The sequence below is a fragment of the Saccopteryx bilineata genome, chromosome 9 (genome assembly GCF_036850765.1).
Source record: "Saccopteryx bilineata isolate mSacBil1 chromosome 9, mSacBil1_pri_phased_curated, whole genome shotgun sequence".
Taxonomy (NCBI): domain Eukaryota; kingdom Metazoa; phylum Chordata; class Mammalia; order Chiroptera; family Emballonuridae; genus Saccopteryx; species Saccopteryx bilineata.
In genome coordinates this window covers 24,829,834-24,846,610 of record NC_089498.1, presented here as the reverse complement: position 1 = coordinate 24,846,610, position 16,777 = coordinate 24,829,834, and the positions used below count along the sequence as shown (strand labels likewise).

At 44.9% G+C, this 16,777-nt stretch overlaps 1 protein-coding gene across 4 annotated transcripts in view; it reads right to left on the bottom strand.

Annotated features, from left to right (window-relative positions):
* The window catches only part of ZNRF1 (zinc and ring finger 1), a 121,070-nt gene that overhangs the window by 11,777 nt on the left and 92,516 nt on the right, over positions 1-16,777 (bottom strand). For all 4 annotated transcript variants that reach the window (XM_066244092.1, XM_066244093.1, XM_066244091.1 and 1 more), the window contains exon 2: positions 541-636. In XM_066244092.1, coding sequence (XP_066100189.1) covers positions 541-636 — 96 coding nt within the window. The remainder of the gene's footprint in view (positions 1-540; positions 637-16,777) is intronic.

Here is a 16,777-nt window from a genome sequence, read left to right as displayed (position 1 = left end):
CCTGAACCAGTCTCCCCCCATGTATTCGCTGCCTAGCTCCACAGCAGCCTCCATAGCAGAGAGCAGTATGATGCTGGGAGCTGCCTGTGGCAGCTCAGTGTTTGTATTCCCTGAAGGGTGTCCACATATCACAGTAATTCTGCCACAGAGAGCCAGAGCTTCAGCAATCCATGCAAACCAAGGGCACAAACTCCCCGTCCCCTAAAAACAAAGGGAACACACTCCGGGCCCTCTCCTGTCAGGTGTGGGAATGGGTAGAAGTTGCATCACACAGCCAGAGGTCCAAGGAACAAGAGGTCAGAAGAAAGGGCAGAAGGACTGAGTGACCCAAGAGACTTCCTGGTACTATGGGCCTGACCGCTTGGCCTTCCTTCATGGTCCCATCCCTCTTCCTCTCTGACTGGCACAGCAAGACTTCCTGAACAGTCAGGTGTCCCATCAGCACTCAGGAATTTCTGCTGGAAGTGGGGTGGAGAAGCTGCCCCGAGCCACGTGGGGTTGGCAAGACCCTCACTCAGAGGCTCCCGGCCAAGCCCTTACCGTTGTAGGAGAGGCGAGGTTTGCTCAGACACATTATAAAGTGCATTTCCATCTCATCGGAAGCCACAGACTTGGAGCAAATGGGGCACTTGAAACCTGAAAAAGAGGAAAGCAGGATGAAAGGTTTTCCAAACCAAGTATATTCATAATAAATGCAGATACTCTTAAATGACCATGACCATGCGGGGCCAGAGTTGGCATGCAGAATTCAAATCTAGCTGCACCCTAGACTTGATTTTTCCTTCATAGTCACTCAAAATGTTGTTCTTTTATTACAGCCCCCAGCCCCACCCCTTTTTTACTAGTGCTCTTCCAGCGATAGGCCCCTCGTTGAAGTGTATCAGAAGTCATTGACACCTGGCTGTGGTGGCGTGGTGGAGAGAGGGTTGAACTGGAACGCTGAAGTCACTGGTTAGGAACCCTGGACTTGCCCAGTCAATGACAAGCAACCAATTAACAACTAAAGTGAAGCAACTATGAGTTGATACTTCTTGTTATCACCCCTTTGTGTAAAATCAAGAAATAAAATAGTAAAAAAGTCACTGACTGCTGATTTGAATTTTCTTTTAGACCCTTCCCCTAGGGGGTCAAAGGGGCAGTGGGAACAGGCAGGCATCTAATCAGGACAACTAAATAACCCATCTTTGAACAATAAAGCATCGAAAACCCTTCCGCCTCACAGCCCTCATACCACCTGGCTGAGTGTCCTGCGGGAGGAATTTCTACTGTCACCTGCACCTCCATCTGCACTCAGAGCACCTTTGCCTCCCTGTGGCTAAGGCAGCTGTCCCCCGAAAGTGTGCAAGCAGTGAGGTGGCCCGCCAGAGCACTCCCAAATGTCACACGTGCCTTGGCCATATGCCACTGAGAGTAACAGCTATTTCAAAGCACCGGGTGAACACAAGGTTCTTTCCCCGAGTGTAGACTGATTATACACCTGGGGCTTCATCAGAATCGCATCATATTGGAGATTTCAGTTGAGATTCTACTGAGTTGTACTCTACTAAGCAAACACAGTTCCTTGACTTATTTTTTTAAGTGATTTTTTAAAATAGATAAACTATTCCCAATTTCCCCCATTTTACTTTCATTGAAATTATTTTCAAATGGAATCTTTCCCATTCTACCAGAAAGATCCAATATTATTAAAAAGTTAATGTTGTGAAGATTTGGCTTTTTTGTTCATTCTTAGTCAGAATGTTCCATGCACGGTTTTATTGGATGCTGGTAATACCTATCAGCAACATTCCTTAGGCAGCTGGTAAAGGCTGCGGGTTCGTGTTGACTGTTAGTTTCCCCACGACAGAGGAAGATTCCGCACATTCACCAGTGTCTTCCCCCTCCGCGCAGCCTCACTCATGCTGTATGGAAAGCCCTGGACCCCACCTGCAGGTGAGGCTGGAACAGGAAGCAAGCCCACTCCCACATTCCACGTAGGTCACAAGCACCGGGCTTAAAGTCTTCTCTGAGCCCTCCTCCCTTCAACAACAATGCTCTGAACTACAGCACCAGACAGAAGATCCAGGGTCTGGTTAAATGTGGACAAATAGGCTTCAGACTCTGAAGCACAGATCCTATTCCCCTGACACCCTTCCTCAAAGATCTTTAGCAACTAAGCATCTTAGCTGAAAAGTCTTATTAGTGCCATGAACCCAAGGACCCTGGCCACACTTTGAAAAAGTGCCGTATTTCCTGATCTTTGTGTGGTTACGAATCCACTAATAACAAAACCAGACGACTGAAAAGAAACATGGTGGGAAGGGCCCAGTCCCAGCTTTCTCGCCTAACTGGATCTCCAACGTGTCAGGCTCTTTCCTAATGTAGTTTAGAAATCTTCAGACCTAGTGTTACACGTGATGGACAGGTGAGCAATAAACTTGAGTCTTGTGGAAGAAGGATGTCTTCACATCCAACCTAAGTCCTTCTGCAACCTTGGATCTGCCCTCATGCCAGTGGCCTGCTATAAATAAACCTATACTAGTGTCAAATAACATTCCACAGGGATGGCCAGCCATTAGAAGATTGTCTCATTTTCTTCAGAGATTGGTTCACCTTCTTTTCTAATTCAAAATATGTAGTTTTATAACCATTTAAGTGACTACAGGACACTTCGACTTTAAACTTGCTAAGTTAGCACTCGTCTGTAGACTGAGGGCCCAGGGCTGTGGGCAGGCCAGGGCCGCTGTGATATGCTCAGATCAGGCCTTGACACAGTCACTGGAGAGGTGTTAAAGTGATTTGTTACTAATAAAAAGCCTTACACCTCGCACATTCTTCACTCTCCTGATAACGTGGAACGATTCATAGTTATTGCTATAACAGCACCAGCCAGTCCCTGCACCCCAGCGTGATTCCCTGAGTGCAGGAGAAGGAAGCGGGTTACCGCTGAGGAGCTGGGAAGTGAGCCACTGCACACTTATGTCTTAGAAAAAAAGTTGAGACTCACGGGTTTAAACCAGTCCCTCATGTCAAACTGAGGGAGCAAGGTGGAGACTAGAATCAGACTTCTTAGCTCCCAATCTGTATCCTTTCCAGCAGAGGAAAGTTGTGCACAGGTGTGATACTGTGATTCATAATAAGAAATATATATACTTGGTGTTTGTCCCATTTCTGGCATAAAGCTCCTAAAACGCTTGCAATTTCCTAAAATCCTAAGACCACTAACATTTGGTCTTTTGTCATCGGTTCCTAAAATAGCTCCAGAGCCATAAGGTGAAAGGAGTGTCTTGTTAGCCACACCAGAGTTTACGTGAATGCGGTGACTTCTGGTAAACTAAGGATAGGGGCTTGCTGCCAGGGAAACCCACAGCTGATCAGAGGATTGGAACTTTGAGTCCCATCCCCAACCTCTAGGGAGGAGAGAGGGGCTGCAGATGGAGCTCAACCACCAATGGCCGATGATTTAATCAATCATGACCATGTAACGAAGCTCCATAAAAACCCAACAGGACAAGGTTCAGAAAATTTTCTAGGTTGGTGAACACAGAAAGATTCAGGGAGAGCGGTGCCCCTGGGGGGGGTCTAGAAGCCCCAGGCCCTTTCCCTATACCTTGTCCTATGCACCTCTTCTACCTGCCTGTGCCTGAGTCCTATATCTCCTTTTACAATAAAGTGGTGAGCTAGTCGTGAAATGTTTCTCTGAGTTCTATAAGCTGTCCTAACAAATTAAATGAAAGTGAGGAGAGGACGGTACGAACCTCTGATTAATAGCCAGTCGGCCAGAGGCACAGGTGACAACCTGGACTTGGCACTGGTGTCTGAAGTGGGGGGAGGCAGTCTTGTGGGACTGAGTCCTTATAACCTGTGAGATCTGATACTATCTCCAGTTAGGTCGTTTCGGAATTAACTGCTTGGTGGTGACATACCTCACCATACCTCAGAACATACCTCATACCTCAGAACATACCTCAGAACAGGACTTTAGGAAGGAAGTGGAGTGGACGGAAGTTCGCTGTAGTAGGAAGAGACCATCCTTCTAGCAAAAGCATGGTCAGTGCCACTGGAACATTACCTCCAAACTGGGGGGAGGGGTAAGGCTCAAGACATAGCTCAAAGTCTATTATGAAAGTGGGAAAAGCCATTTGTGACTTGGGTTTTCTGGCCTTAAGACCTTGGCAATTATCTACCCTCCTTGAGCCTCAGTTTCCTCATCTGAAAAAGAGTTATTTACCTTACTCTTGCTAGAAGCAAATAAGAAACCTGAAAGCACTCTAAAAAGCGGCTGATTAAGTGTACATGGTATCCTCATCATCACACATGGTGGCACTTGACAAGGAACAGGAGGGCTGGAGGAAGGATCTGGGGGCCTGGAGACGGGGTGATGGAGCTTAGGGCACACAGGCCACGGTCATGCAAAGTGTGCTACGGGGCGGCCCGTGCCTATCCTTGCCAGTCCTCTCTCTGTTTCCTTTAAACTTCTGAGCACCTTGTATGACATTTCCCACACAGCCAATGTGGAACCACGTGCCTGTTTAACCTCCATGGCACCCACTCTTGCACATGATAACCACAGGTCACGTTTACTGAGTCATTACCATGGGCAGCCACTGGGCTTTACATGTCTTCCTGTTTATACAGGATGAGGTGGTTACTGAAGTTAACTCTAGTTGGTAGGACAGGACATCAAGGTAAGTCACGTGCCCAAGGTAACCACCTAGCCAGAGAGCCGGAGCCGGCACAGACATCCAGACACAGTCCAGTAGTCCCTCGTCTCTCGTGCGGGTTAGGTTCCAGAACCCCCGGCGACAGGCGGAAATCTGCGAGGTAGCGACCTTATATTTATTTTATTATTTATATATATATATAAGGCTTTATAAACCCTCCCACACTCTTATAAACCTTTCCCACACTGTTATTAACCTTTCTCACACTCTTATAAACACTTCCTATGCTTATTTTACCACAAAAAAAGTAAAAATACCTATATACTGCATGATATAGCAAAAAATCCACAATACAAAATTAGATATATACAATTTAAAAACCCATAACACAGGGAATCCGTGAAAAGTGAACTGCAATATGGTGAGGGTAAATACTAATTCCAAATCTCCCACTTTGTCCCAGTTTCTCCTGAAGAATCTAGGGTCCTGGATAATTCCATAAACTGAAACAATTTTTTTCCTGGTAATTGTTAAAATGGAAAAACTGGGTTCTGCCTTCCACTTGGCACAGGAGTCAGAGCACTGGTTATAAGATGCTAAGTTTGTATATTATTTTTTAAATGGAAATTAAAAGGCAAAAGGTAAGAGAAATGGGGAAATATGGAGAGCTAAGGGGGAAAAAAAACTAATGTCTTTTCTACCTTTTTTCCTCAAAGGTCATCCAATGATCAAGATGGACCCCACCTGCCTCAATCTTTCCTCATAACTAAGTGTCCAGGCATGACTCAGCACCAGCAGCCTTATGGAATGATAAATACTGTGATCTTTATGAGCTAGCTAAAAGTTACGGTATCTAGGAAATGTTGACACCATTTTGGAAAAATGTCCAAGTCAAATTAAAATCATACCTGCAAACAAAGGCCTGAAATGCTGTCCAACCGACATGACTCTGCTAAATTCCATGAGACCTTCGTCGGCACTCAGGAAGCATGTATAAGAAATGCCTGATTTTCCCTCAGGAGAAAGCAACAGGTGGCATCTCCAGGAGACCCTCTAACTGCATCTGAGACTCGAGCCTGCCCGTCGCCCTGGAAGCCAGGTGAACAGGCTGTAAGTACACCCAGGCGCCTTCCTCTCTTCCATCTAATTTATATGCAGAGGCAGCGCCCTGCACATGTGGTGTCTTTACCGTTTGCCACTGATGAAGTGAAGGGAGTGAGCCAAAAGACCAGCTCAAGGTTATACAACCAAAAGAGCTGAGGACAGTTTGAGCAGCCAGAACCCAGCTGCTGCCTGTCTTTCAACAGTGTCCTGCCTAAGTGGGGGATCCTCAGCTGGACCAGAGACCTGTGAACAGTTACTGAGAGATGACAAGCCTGCATTTGCCACCAAGTGCAGAGTCTTGACTCCTTTTTACTGCCAGGCCAAAGGGTAAGCCTGCCGGTAGGTAAATCAACAGTGACCCCAGGAACCTGCACATGGTCACGTGCATCAAGCATCTTTTTGGGTTCGGTTAACTGGGCCCCTTGGACTTCATCCAGACCCTTCTATTTGACAGAGCAACAGGATAGACAGGCCGACTGGCTCAAGTTACGACTACACTCCCAGTCCTTTTCAACATGTATCTTACAACATAAAGTTTTTGTGCTCTGGGAACCATATACTTTTTTTTTTGCAAAATGCAACCTTCTCCTTTAAGACCTGATTTCTCAGGACCTGTGCTCTGCATGTTGCCCCAGTTCCCTCCCTGACCCTCCCTCCTATGCTGATGCGCTATTTTAACGCTGCCCCAGTTCTGCCTTCTCTGGGATCACCTAAACGGAGAAGAATCAAAAGAAGCAACCAGGGAAAATGAAGCCATGCATCCAGGCAGGCCCTCCAGTCCCAGGGAGGAGGGGCAGATGTGGACTCCTCTCACCTAGAGGCTCAGAGACGCTACTCCCTAATAATGAGTCCCTACTGCCCGGTTCCTGGCTTCTAGCTGGGATCTTCCCTCTCACACCCTGGTGGTGCTTAATGTCTGTAAAATGAGACGTGACTAAATGAGTTTGACTAAGTGGGATTGATTACAAATGTCTTATTTCAATAAGTAACATGGGATGACTTCCTTTTACTGCAGAGATGTGTCCCCATAAGCAGAGGCTGTAGGTCTCACATTCTCCTCGCCTATCCCCCTCTCTCTAAGAAATAACTGGAAACCACTGCACAATCTATGATTTATTTTTTTTGTATTTTTTTTTGTATTTTTTTTCTGAAGCTGGAAACGGGGACAATCAGTCAGACAGACTCCTGCATGCGCCCGACCGGGACCCACCCGGCACGCCCACCAGGGGGCGATGCTCTGCCCCTCCAGGGCATCGCTCTGCGGCTACCAGAGCCACTCTAGCGCCTGGGGCAGAGGCCACAGAGCCATCCCCAGCGCCCGGGGCCATCTTTCCTCCAATGGAGCCTTGGCTGCGGGAGAGGAAGAGAGAGACAGAGAGGAAGGGGGGGGGTGGAGAAGCAAATGGGCGCTTCTCCTATGTGCCCTGGCTGGGAATCGAACCCGGGTCCCCCGCACGCCAGGCCGATGCTCTACCGCTGAGCCAACTGGCCAGGGCCCAATCTATGATTTATTAAGGTGTGGGTTGGTCTCTCCCGGAGAATGTTCTAGACTAGGGAAAGGCCCAGAAGTTCTGATTTCTGCCTTTTTCAACACTGCTTTCCTGGACTTAGTCTCTAGACTTCTGTTCTAAGGCCTGGGGCATACCTGTTTCCCAGGAGGTAAGAAAATGCTCATGAGCAGACATCAGAAGAGAACAACATAGACAATTAAAAACAATATAGTTGTGTGTGTGCGCGCATATATTTTTCTTAACCTATCTGTTGTGAGTTAACTTTATGCATCAACTTGACTGGGTCATGGAGTGCCCAGATATTTGGTTAAACATTATTTCTAGGTGTGCTTGTGTGGATGTTTCTGTATGAGATTAATATTTGATTGGTAGACTAAGTAAAGCAGATGGGTTGTGGGGGGGGGGGCTACACAATGGTATCATTTAATCCATCAAAGAATAGAATAAAGAGCTGGAGGAATAGAGATTTGGGCTCTCTATTTGAGTGACACACTGGTCTTCTGCCCTCAAGACTAGGATTTATACCATCAGTTCTCCTGGTTCTTAAACTTCAGACTCAGACTGGAACTAAAGGTAATAGGCTGTCCTGGGTTTTTCTGGCAGATTAAGGGATTTCTCAGCTTCCTTGATTGCAAAAGCTAATTCCCTTTAATAAATAATCTCTCTCTCATCAAAGGGACCAGAGGAAAAGAGACAGAAGGAAAGGGGATGATAGGATGGGATAAACCTGAAGGGAAGGGGGGAGGGTGTGATGGGGAGGGGGGCAAGGGAGATGTTGAGGGGAATATGGGGGAGGGGGATGCATTCAGGGCAACACTAGAATCTATGTAAACACAATAAATTAAAATAAATAAAAATAAGTAAATAGCCTGACCAGGCGGTGGCGCAGTGGATAGAGCATCGGACTGGGATGCAGAGGACCCAGGTTCGAGACCCTGAGGTCACCAGCTTGAGTGCGGGCTCATCTGGTTTGAGCAAAAGCTCATCGGCTTGGACCCAAGGTCGCTGGCTCGAGCAAAGGGTTACTCCGTTGAAGGCCCATGGTCAAGGCACATATGAGAAAGCAATCAATGAACAACTAAGGTCTCGCAATGAAAAACTGATGATTGATGCTTCTCATCTCTCTCCGTTCCTGTCTGTCCCTGTCTATCCCTCTCTCTGACTCTGTCCCTGAAAAAAAAAAAGGTAAATAAATAATCTCTCTCTCTCTATCTACACACACACACACACACACACACACACACACACACACACACAAATGGTTCTGTTTCTCTAGAGAACCGTAACGCATGCTTTTAAAATGCCAAATAATAATAATTTAGAAAACTGACACCATCAAATGTTGGTGAGGATGTGGAGCAATTGGAATTTTCATTTTGTTGGAGGGAGTAGAAAATGAATCACGTTGGGAAAAGATCTAGTAGTTCCTTATAAAACAAAATATACAACCAGCCCAACTCGAGCAATTCCTCATCTAAATATTTACCTCAAAGAAATATAAACATATGCCTAAAGATACATACAGGATTGTCTATTACCACTTTATAAATAACAGGCAAAAACAGGAAAACCCAACTGTCCCATCAATGGATAAACAAACTGTCATATAATCATGGACTGCAACAGAACGCTGGTAAGCAATAAAACAGCAACAAACAACTGATACATGCAATGCCATTGATAAGTATTAAGAACATGCTGATGAAGGACACAAAAGAGCACATGTTATGACTCCAAGTATATGAAGTTTTAGAACAGAGCAATCTAATCTATGGTGGGAAAAATTGGAACAGTGGCTGTGGTAGGAGCTGGGGCACAGATTGACTGAAAAAGGGATGAGAGAACTTTCTGGGGTGATTACAGTGTTTGAAATCACAAGAAGGATTTAGGTTACCTACATGCATGCATTTATCAAACTTCAATGAATGCACTATTAATATTTGAGATTTCAGCCTGACTAGGTGGTGGCGCAGTGGATAAAGCGTCGGACTGGGATGTGGAAGGACCCAGGTTCGAGACCTTGAAGTCGCCAGCTTGAGCACGGGATCATCTGGTTTGAGCAAAACTCACCAGCTTGGACTCAAGGTCGCTGGCTCCAGCAAGGGGTTACTAGGTCTGCTGAAGGCCCGCGGTCAAGGCACATATGGGAAAGCAATCAATGAACAACTAAGGTGTCGCAATGCACAATGAGAAACTAATGATTGATGCTTCTCATCTCTTTGTTCCTGTCTGTCTGTCCCTGTCTATCCCTCTCTCTGACTCTGTCTCTGGAAAAAAATAAATAAAAAAATAAATCCTTTAAAAAAATATTTGAGATTTCATTGTTTGTAAACTGTACCTCAACCAGAAAAAAAGTATAAATAAATACTGAATTGTAGTTAATTATAAACATGATGAAGCATCAGAGGAAGGCGTACTGATGTCTACATTAAAAATGGAATGCGGTTCGATTCCCGGCCAGGGCACACAGGAGAAGCGCCCATTTGCATCTCCACCCCTCCGCCGCGCCTTCCTCTCTGTCTCTCTCTTCCCCTCCCGCAGCCAAGGCTCCATTGGAGCAAAAGATGGCCCGGGTGCTGGGGATGGCTCTGTGGCCTCTGCCCCAGGCGCTAGAGTGGCTCTGGTCGCAATATGGCGACGCCCAGGATGGGCAGAGCATCGCCCCCTGGTGGGCAGAGCGTCGCCCCCTGGTGGGCGTGCCGGGTGGATCCCGGTCGGGCGCATGCGGGAGTCTGTCTGACTGTCTCTCCCTGTTTCCAGCTTCAGAAAAATGAAAAAAAAAAAAAAAAAAAAAAAAAAAAAAAAAGGAATGCATGATGGTGGCGCAGCTGATAAGAGTGTTGACCTGGAACGCTGAGATGAGGCTGCCAGTTCGAAATCCTGGGTTTGCCTGGTCCAGGTACGTACAACAAGCAACCAATGAACAACTAAGGTGAAGCAACTATCAGCTGATACTTTTCATTCCCCTGCCCTGTAAAACCAGTAAATAAAATCTTTAAAAAAAATTTAACGCATGAGAAGCAATCAGTAAACAACTACAGTGAAGCAACTATGACTGATGCTTCTCATTTCTCTTTCCTTCTTCCTCTCTCTAAAAATAAACTAAAAAATACATAAAAAATAAGATTAATTAATAAGTTAAACTTCAACTTTTTAGTATGTTTGAAAATTTCATAACAAAACACTGTAAAGTGTCAAGCCGTAAGATGTATGTTAAGTTGACTAATGGTCAGGGAAGGCCTCTATGAAGGAATGACAGGTAAGCAGATACCTCGGTGTGCTAGAACAGTGGTCCACAACTCCCAGGCCGCAGACCACTACAGGTCCGCAGAGAAAGAACAAATAACTTACATTATTTCCGTTTTATTTATATTTAAGTCGGAATGATGTTTTATTATTATTTTTTAATCTTTTTTTTTTTTTTTCTGAAGCTGGAAATGGGGAGGGACAGTCAGATAGACTCCCGCATGCGCCCAACCGGGATCCACCCGGGATCCACCCGGCACGCCCACTAGGGGCAAAGCTCTGCCCACCAGGGGGCGATGCTCTGCCCCTCTGGGGCATCGCTCTGCCGCTACCAGAGCCACTCTAGCGCCTGGGGCAGAGGCCAAGGAGCCATCCCCAGCGCCTGGGCCATCTTTGCTCCAGTGGAGCCTCGGCTGCGGGAGGGGAAGAGAGAGAGAGAGGAAGGAGAGGGAGGGGGGGCGGAGAAGCAAATGGGCGCTTCTCCTATGTGCCCTGGCCGGAAATCGAACCCGGGTCCCCCGCACGCCAGGCCGACGCTCCACCGCTGAGCCAACCGGCCAGGGCCGATGTTTTATTTTTAAAAAATGACCAGATTCCCTGTTACATCCGTCTAAGACTCACTCTTAACGCTTGTCTCGGTCACATGATACATTTATCTGTCCCACCCTAAAGGCCGGTCCATGAAAATATTTTCTGACATTAAACCGGTCCGTGGCCCAAAAAAGGTTGGGGACCACTGTGCTAGAAGAAAAGCAAGGGCCAAGTCACTAGGCACAGTAAATATACTTCCTAAGCAGCAGGCAAGAGTGGGCTCTCTAACTCTGTCTATGCTCAAATATATACCTTTTTTCTTTTTTTTAATGCTTATTTTATTGATTTGAGAGAGAGACATCAATCTGTTCCTGTATGTGCCCTGACCGGGAATCAAACTGGCAACCTCTGTGCATCAGGACAATGCTTCCACCAACCGAGCTATCTGGCCAGGGCTCAAATATCTTTCTTTTATTCTGGCAGCTGGAATGAATATCTTGTCTAACTGTAGGATTCTTTTTTTTTCTCTCTTCAGCCTTATTAAGGTCACGCTGACAAATAAAATGATAATATATTTAAAGTTCACAACATGATGATTATGATTATTTTTTTAAGTGAGAGGAGGGGAGACAGTGAGATAGACTCCCATAAACACCCCAACTGGGATCCACCTGCAACCCCTGTCTGGGGCCAATGCTCACAACTGAGCTATTTTTAGGGCCTGAAGCTGATGTGCTCACCAACTGAGCTATCCTCAGCACCCAGGGCTGACACTCAGAATCAATCAAGCCACTGGCTGCAGGAGGAGAAGAGAAAGAGAAGGGGGTGAAGGAAGGGGAGCACAGCAGATGGTCGCTTCTATTCTGTGCCCTGACTGGGAATTGAACCCGGAACATCCATATGCTGGGCCGATGCTCTATTCACTGAGCAAACCAGCTAGAGCCACAACATGATGATCTGATACAGGTATAAATTGTGAAAAGATTCTCACAATCAAGTTAATTAACACATCCATAACCTCACATAGTTACCACTTCTTTGAGGGTGAGCAGTGAGAATTTTTAATATCTCAGTAAATATCAATAACACAATATAGGATTTTATGGTTTCAGGACTTGTGCTCAAGTCTTTAATTCATTTTGAGTTGATTTTGTACATGGTGAAACCCAGGGAGTCCACTTTCATTCTTTCGTATGTAGATATCCAGTTTTCCTAACACCTTTGTTTACTGAGATTATCCCTTCTCCATTGTGCCTTTGTCAAAAACTAACTGACCAGCCTGACCAGGAGGTGGCACAGTAGATAGAGCATTGGACTGGGATGCAGAGGACGCAGGTTTGAGGCCTGAGGTCACCGGCTTGCGCATGGGTTCATCCAGCTTGCATGTGGGGTCACTGGCTTGAGCATGGGATCATAGACATGACCCCATGGTTGCTAGCTTGAGCACAAAGGTTGCTGGCTTGAAGCCCAAGGTTGCTGGCTTAAGCCCAAAGTTTCTGGTTTGAGCAAAGCATGACTGGCTTGGCTGGAGGCTCCTGGTCAAGGCACATATGAAAAAGTACTCAATGAACAACTAAGGTGCCACAACAAAGAATTGATGCTTCTCATCTCTCTCCTTTCCTGTCTGTCCCTATCTGTCTCTCTCTCTGTCACAAAAACAAAACAAAATAAAACAAAAAAACCTGACCACATATGTTTTTTTCTGGACTCTCTCTCTATTCTGTTCTATTGGTCTATGTGTTTATTTTATGCCAATACCACATTGTTTTAATTATAATAGTTTTGTAACATAGTTTGAAAGCAGGAAGTATGATGCCTCTAGTTTTATTCTTCTTTTCAAGATGCTTTGACTATTACGGTCTTTTGCAATTCCACATAAATTTTAGGATTTTTATTTCTGTAAAAACGCCACTGGAATTTTGATAAGGATTGCATTTAATTTGTAGGTCACTTTGGGTAGTGTGGATGCCTAACAATACTAATTCTTCCCATCTAGGAACATGGGAATATCTTGCCATTTATTTGAGTCTTTTACAATTTCTTTCAGTGTCTTATAGATTTCAGTGCACAGATCTTTCAGCACCTTAAATTCATTCCTAAGTATTTTATTCTTTTGATGCTATTGTAAATGGAGTTGTTTTCTTAATTTCTTTATTCAACAGTTCATTGATTTTACTATATTTGTTTATTCTAACAGTTTTTTGGAAGAGTCCTTAGGTTTTTTTATATAAATATCATGCCATTTGATATTTTCCTTTTCCTTTCCAATTTGAATTATTTGATTTCTTTTTCTTGCCTAATTGCTCTGGCTAGAGCTTCTAGTACTAGTTGAATAAAAGTTTGCCTGAGTAACAGATTCCTATGTTGCTTTCCTTTATTTCCCTCAGTGATCTGTACATAGAATTCTATCATCTTCTAGCTTCTTGGTACTACTAATAGAAAATATAATGCCACTGTAATGTTTTTTCCTTTTTTAAAAAATATTTATTCCTTTTAGAGAGGACAGAGAGAAAGAATGAGAGAGAGAGAGAGAGACAGGAATCATCAACTCCCATATATGCCTTGACCAGGCAAGTCCAAGGTTTCGAACCGTTGACCTCAGTGTTCCAGATCAACAATTTATCCACTATACCACCACAGGTCAGGCTGTTTTTTCCTTTTTTAGATAACATGTTCCTTTGGCCTTAAAGCCTGAAACATTCTTTTCATCCTCAGAGTTCAGTACTGTTACCAAAATATAATTGGACGTGTCTTAGTTATTTCCCCTACTGGTAAGTCATGAGTGCCATTCACCAAGTATTTCCAGCTTTCCTCTTTCCAAATACACAGTAGGACTGAACTTGTCTGCTCCTTTTGAAGTTAAAGGTGGGTTTATAATTTGCTTTGTCCAGTGAAATGTGAGCAGAAGTAACATATGTACTTCCAAGTGGACATTAAGCACTAGGTTCATGATTCGCCATGGTACCTGCACTGCTGTCTTGTGATGCAGCCTCTATCACCTGGGGTTCCTGAGTAACAACAATGAGCAGAGCACCCCCACTCTTGACCTGCACTGGATACTGCAGTGTGGGGGGAAAAATAAAGCTGTTGAGTTAAACTACAGAGCTTATACGACTGTTTTGTTATTATTATATTATAACCTAGCTCTACTAGCTTGCCCTGGCTGATACACCTTTCCTCTGCCTTTGTCTCTTTCTACTTACATGTCAAATGTCTTGGTTCCACCTTCCATGTCTCTTATCATCTTCTCCATAACTTCTACTTCAGCATTTTCTCAGGAGTTCAGCCTTTCTGACCCCTAGATCCTGCCTGCCTGCCCCTTACTTAGCATTGGAAGAGATCAGAGATACGACATGCATTCCAGTCACTACCTCCCCAGAATACCGTATTCCCTCATGTATAGGATGCACATTTTTTGGAAAAATTTGGGGTCTAAAAACTGGGTGTATCTTATATAGTGGTTGTAGATTTTTTTTAACTTGCATTTCCCGCCTTTTCGTACTTGTGGAGGAGTTGTATGAATTTTATGATGAATAAAACTTGAGTTCGATAACTTTATGTAATACATTTTCCCCCCCAAAATTCGGGCCCCAAAATTAAGGTGCCTCTTATACATGGGAGAGTCATATATATATATATATATATATATATATATATATATATATATATAGAGAGAGAGAGAGAGAGAGAGAGAGAGAGAGAGAGAGAGATACGGTACCTCGGCCTGGTTATTCATATTCTGCTCTTTAAATACACATACTTCTCTGTATCAGCCATATCCACATGCTTGTCATTTGCCATGTGTATGTATTCTACAGTTATATGTTGTGTTTAGCTATTTTCTTTTCTTTCTTTTTTTTTTTGTATTTTTCTGAAGTTGGAAATGGGGAGGCAGTCAGACAGACTCCTGCATGCGCCCGACCGGGATCCACCCGGCACGCCCACCAGGGGGCGATGCTCTGCCCCTCTGGAGCGTCGCTCTGTTGCAACCAGAGCCATTCTAGCGCCTGAGGCAGAGGCCACAGAGCCATCCTCAGCGCCCGGGGCAACTTTGCTCCAATGGGGCCTTGGCTGCGGGAGGGGAAGAGAGAGACAGAGAGAAAGGAGAGGGGGAGGGGTGGAGAAGCAGATGGGCGCTTCTCCTGTGTGCCCTGGCCGGGAATTGAACCCAGGACTCCTGCACGCCAGGCTGACGCTCTACCACTGAGCCAACTGGCCAGGGCCTTGTTTAGCTATTTTCTTCTGCGATGTTTGGATTCCCAGTGTTTACCTACTATAAAAATTCTCTCAGTGCTGATCTTCATCCTCTACGCTCAGCATGGTGTATTCCACCCCCAACATATTTTTTAATTTTTATTTATTTATTTAATTTTTTACAGAGACAGAGAGTGAGTCAGAGAGAGGGATAGACAGGGACAGACAGACAGGAATGGAGAGAGATGAGAAGCATCAATCATTAATTTTTCATTGTGTGTTGCAACACCTTAGTTGTTCATTGATTGCTTTCTCATATGTGCCTTGACCACGGGCCTTCAGTAGACTGAGTAACCCCTTGCTTGAACCAGCGACCCTGGGTCCAAGCTGGTGAACTTTGCTCAAACCAGATGAGTCTGCACTCAAGCTGGCGACCTCGGGGTCTCGAACCTGGGTCCTTCCGCATCCCAGTTCGATGCTCTATCCACTGCGCCACCTCCTGGTCAGGCTCCACCCCCAACATATTTTTGTTGTTTCTGGATTCTAGGCTGACTGGTTTGGAAGAAAGAAAATTATATTAGGAGTCAGGAGAAACAGGCTCTCCCAATCATTAGCCAGGTGGCTTTGCACAAGCTACTTAGCAATACTTGCATATAGTCCCTGCCTACTGCCTACTGTTAGTATTGTTCTAAAGCCCAACCAAAGATACCGTGGGAGTGTTCTGTGTGAAGAAAAACTTGTGCTATATGGGGTGGCCATTTTACCAGGGCAAGTGCAAGTTTATCTACATCCAGTGCAACTCAAGTATACTGAGAATGTTTGGTGAAACTGCCGATTTGAAGAAATGCACAAATTCTTCAGGCAAAGGAGTGAAAAATGAGCTGGCCCTACATAATGTATTTTGTGGACTTACAGATGTCATCAATTTTAAGAGGCACCATCATGATCCTCAGAGAGAGAGAGAGAGAGAGAAGCTGCCAATTCTAATTTTAAGAAGTGATGATATAACAACACATCCCGATTTTAGTGTTGTTATATTGTGAAATGCATGTGGCTTAGAATCAATGACTGCATGAAAAATCTATATAGGGGTATTAAAAAAATAAATGACTGGCTTGACCAGGAGGTGGCGCAGTGGATGGAGCATCAGACTGGGATGCGGAGGACTCAGGTTTGAGACCCCGAGGTCGCCGGCTTGAGCGTGGACTCATCTGGTTTGAGCAAAAATCTCACCAGCTTGGACCCAAGGTCTCTGGCTCGAGCAAGGGGTTACTCGGTCTGCTGAAGGCCCATGGTCAAGGCACATATGAGAAAGCAATCAATGAACAACTAAAGTGTTGCAATGCGCAACGAAAAACTGATGATTGATGCTTCTCATCTCTCTCCGTTCCTGTCTGTCTGTCCCTATCTATCCCTCTCTCTGTCTCTAAAAAAAGAAAAAAAAAATAAGTGACTAATCCCAATCACAAAACCAACACATTTATTTCTGTTCATTTACTACAAACAAGAACAGGCTCAGTGAAGACATCGACAAGCTTTGACAGTGGG